This window comes from Mesitornis unicolor, unplaced genomic scaffold (assembly GCF_000695765.1).
Source record: "Mesitornis unicolor isolate BGI_N332 unplaced genomic scaffold, ASM69576v1 scaffold29616, whole genome shotgun sequence".
Taxonomy (NCBI): Eukaryota; Metazoa; Chordata; class Aves; order Mesitornithiformes; family Mesitornithidae; genus Mesitornis; species Mesitornis unicolor.
Genome location: NW_010192138.1, coordinates 14,073 through 17,788, shown reverse-complemented (window position 1 = coordinate 17,788; position 3,716 = coordinate 14,073). Strand labels below are relative to the sequence as shown.

The window sequence follows — 3,716 nt, the reverse complement described above, 5'->3', positions numbered from 1 at the left end:
CTGCTGAAAAATAGAAACACACCAAAACTTTGCTTTGTTTAAAAGGTCTCTACAACTGCATCATCCAGTCACACTACAAATAAATAAAACTTAATTTGAACAGTCAGAAAGAGATCAAGGATTGTCATACTTGGACAAAGTCTTGGCCAGTAAGAAAAATTTCAGCCCAACATTGAAGAATAAGCTCAAACCAGGCAATACAAAGCTCAACAGCTAGGTAATTTCCAGACCAAATTAAAAAAGTGACCACAATCACTTCCCATGTGTATTTTGTGGATTTATAGCAATGAATGCAAAGCTCCACAGAGGGCATTTCAAATTACATAGTATAGAAACTTAACAAAACAAAACCAAAAATCGTATCTTGTTTTTTGTAGTAAATCCTCTTACCAATTGCCACATTAAAGAACTATTTTTCCCCATATCAAAGGATAGAGGCATGACACTATTATTGTACAGCAAAGACCTCACGGTTTTCCCTACTATTCCTCTGTTTTCATGTCTCATCAAGGAACAGGGAGAAAAAGTAAAGCAATTTTCATGTATAAGCATCAGCACAGCAAAGAGAAGAGTTCAGTACGATCAAATGCACAGATTACCATGGTAAAATGGATCACTGAACACTGGTAATGGAACTTTTCCCACAATCTATTTCTGTTTCTCTCTGAAAAAACATTCATCCTTAACTGGATACAGAACTTATGGAGCTTCTGGAAGAACCCACTCCGAGGAACATTTTCCAATTGTTTCATTAATGCTCAGGGCACTTCAATCATCAGTTTTCTTGCATTTGGATGCCAGCCTGCACACTACATTCATGCCAGCCTCATACACATTTGTTGGATAATTCCTCTATTTCTGCAGTCACAGACATCTTAACCAAGTGACTTACAGAAATCGTCCTGCCAAGTCGTTTCCTCTCATTTAGAGAAAGGAAACTCCTGCTTAAATCTCTTTCAATCTCAGCTGCAATGCTACAGGAAAACAACACAAGCAAATCCTCTGGCAGAATGCTGCTAAATTATTGTGAAGTTCCCATCTCACTTCATCAAATGTACACTCATCATATACAAGCATGTAATTAACTGTTTTCAAATTCAATTACAGTCTCAGGTTGAGTAATATTTTTGCTCTGAAACACCGACCAGGTTCAGTAATACGTACTTGCTCACCAAATCCCCAGTTTAGCCCTTCCAAGATAATGCAGGCTAATTTGTTCTCCACTGTCGTTAGATTGTAATTTAACAACCAGTCACGAATCAGTGCTATCTCAGATGAAGAGGGCTTCCACAAGTACAACGGCAGCTCTTTAAACAGATATAAGGACACCTTTGAAGGCAGAAAAGAAAAAGGCTTATCAGTACTCAGCACAAAGCAATAATAAGCATTATATCCTTCTATCTTAAAGAGATATGACTAAAAAAACATGGACATGGTTTTTATAAGTCTGAGATGGCCTCAAGTTTTAACTGGGTGCCTCCTTTAAATGAAGGCCCTTAGCACTTACCATCCCAACTTGCTCGATGGTCTCTTTAACTCGATCCAGCAGCACGGAAATAATCTGTGTATGGATGCTGGCGATTGCTCCCAAGAGTTCTCGACCGACTTTTGAAAAGGTCTCTCTTGTGGAAAGGCTAACGTAAGACACCTGCGAAGACGGGCAGAGAGAAGTTACGGGTTATGGCTGACCTCCACTAACACCACAATAAAATGTATTTTGGAAAACAGAGAACCAAATTGCTCTTGGTGATCCTTGGCGAAGTTGATAAATATCAGTATTAAAACTGAAACTGAATGACACAGATAAGGAAATTATTACATCACAGTGCCAAAAACAAAGTCCAAAACTAAATACAGGAACAGCGCCACACACACTAAAAAAACCCAACACCTACATCACACAAAAAATCCCAAACCCTGCACAAAGGATTTCAGAGCTACAATTTAGACCTGCACAAGAATAAAGCCAAAGAAATATACTTTTGTTCATTTGTTTCAATCTGGCTTGGTCTACAGTAAAGCTGTTGTTTCTCCCAGAAAAACATGCGCTTCCAGATATTTTAATTCAGCACTACATTATAAACCTCAGAAGCAGCGCTTTCTTAGTCCCATGTACAACAAACTACAAAGCCATGAGTGTTTCACACTTTTAGAAAGAACAAGATCACATTCATCCTTTTCCTGAATAAACCAGTAGTATTACTTGCCTCATATATCTCCATAACAATGATTTTGATAAAGTCCTCATCAACATCAGCCCTTTTGGTTTGTGCCATCTGAGCAAATGTGGTGAGCAGACAAATTTCTTCTGAGCAGTTCATCGATTTGAGATACTTTTCAAAGTTTTCAAGATGCTCTGGGTCTAGAAAATAAGTCACATGAAGGAAACATGCTAAAACAAGTGTTATAGGAGACACATCGTCAATATTTATACATCTATTGACAGTTCAATCCCGAAGAAGGAATCAGTGACAAAGGAATGATCATCACTGGGTTAGTATCCTCTCTTCAGAAGTGGCTGGTAACAGCTGCTTTAAAATAAGGTGCAAGAAACACCATAATATGCAGTAAGTCCATATGATTCAGTAAGTACAGTAGTAATTCATAATGAAAGCTAAAACTGCTTCAAAAACAGCTGGAATTCAATTTTTATTATTTTATCTATCCAATGTCTATAAACCACAGGAAGAACTGCTTGATTTTTTCTGCTTTTTAAAAATGTTATCATGGTTTTGGCTGCTGTTAAATATTGGAGCAATTAACTCCACAGATTAAGCCCAAATTATATGGAAGGACTCTAGCTTTAATCAGTCAAGAGAAGATTCAAACTAAGCCCACCCAAGCACAAAGAGGTTTTGACCAAGTTGAGAGACTCTGCCCATTCCACACACCACGATCTCAAGCAGCAGTTTAACAGGGGAGATGATTCTATGTCCGTAACAAATAAAAACACTTCAAGTATCAAGCCCTGGGCCTAGATTATGTCCAAGAATAACAGTTTAAGAAAACTGAAAACTACTGAATGCACTTATTTGTTAAGTACCTCTGAAAACAGAGAACTGAAGTCACACAGGACAGGAAGGGCAATTTCACCTGAATTCAAGGCAGGTTTCCTCTTCAAACTCAAGAGTGACATGTTGCCAAATGCAAATAAGCATTTCACTCCTCGGGACAGGGGACAACAGGATCAGAAGGGTACAAAGAAATCTCAACAGGACCTTAAAATAATTTTTATTTCTTTCAAATAACTTTAAATAGTGTGCAGCAACACAATCACTGAAAGCTGCATTTGACCTGTAAAAAGGTTTGGAGAACAGGCTGCTTCCTCTGAAGCACCACATGCCAGAAAACACTGTTTACACTGATCTTGTAGAAGCTGAATATATGGGAAAAGTCCTCATTGTGGCACTCAGCTGCTTGAACTGCACAGGCACGTGCTCAGCACTCTTGTGATTAAACACTTCCACTGAGGTGACACTCTATTTTAAGGGCTTTCAAGAATTCTGCGGCTGTCCTTCAACCTGAGAAGGTCAGACTTGTACAGCCAAAATGTTTTGTGAGCAGCGTGCTAGAGGACCGTGCAATTTAAGTATCTTTCTCCTATGGTAAGATAAACCACACTCCTGATAGATACGACAGACATACAGGGGCTGTCACATCCGTTCATCTCCTCAAATCTTGATAATGGTAGTAAAGAAACTGTAACCAGATGCATT

The 3,716-nt window shown here is 38.6% G+C and overlaps 1 protein-coding gene across 1 annotated transcript in view; it reads right to left on the bottom strand.

Moving 5' to 3' along the window:
- Positions 1 to 3,716, bottom strand: part of LOC104542611 (ectopic P granules protein 5 homolog) — a gene marked incomplete at both ends in the record, with an annotated part of 21,471 nt that overhangs the window by 6,778 nt on the left and 10,977 nt on the right. The window contains 3 exons of the mRNA XM_010186976.1: positions 1,165 to 1,329; positions 1,508 to 1,648; positions 2,208 to 2,362. Of these exons, the coding sequence (XP_010185278.1) occupies positions 1,165 to 1,329; positions 1,508 to 1,648; positions 2,208 to 2,362 (461 nt within the window). The remainder of the gene's footprint in view (positions 1 to 1,164; positions 1,330 to 1,507; positions 1,649 to 2,207; positions 2,363 to 3,716) is intronic.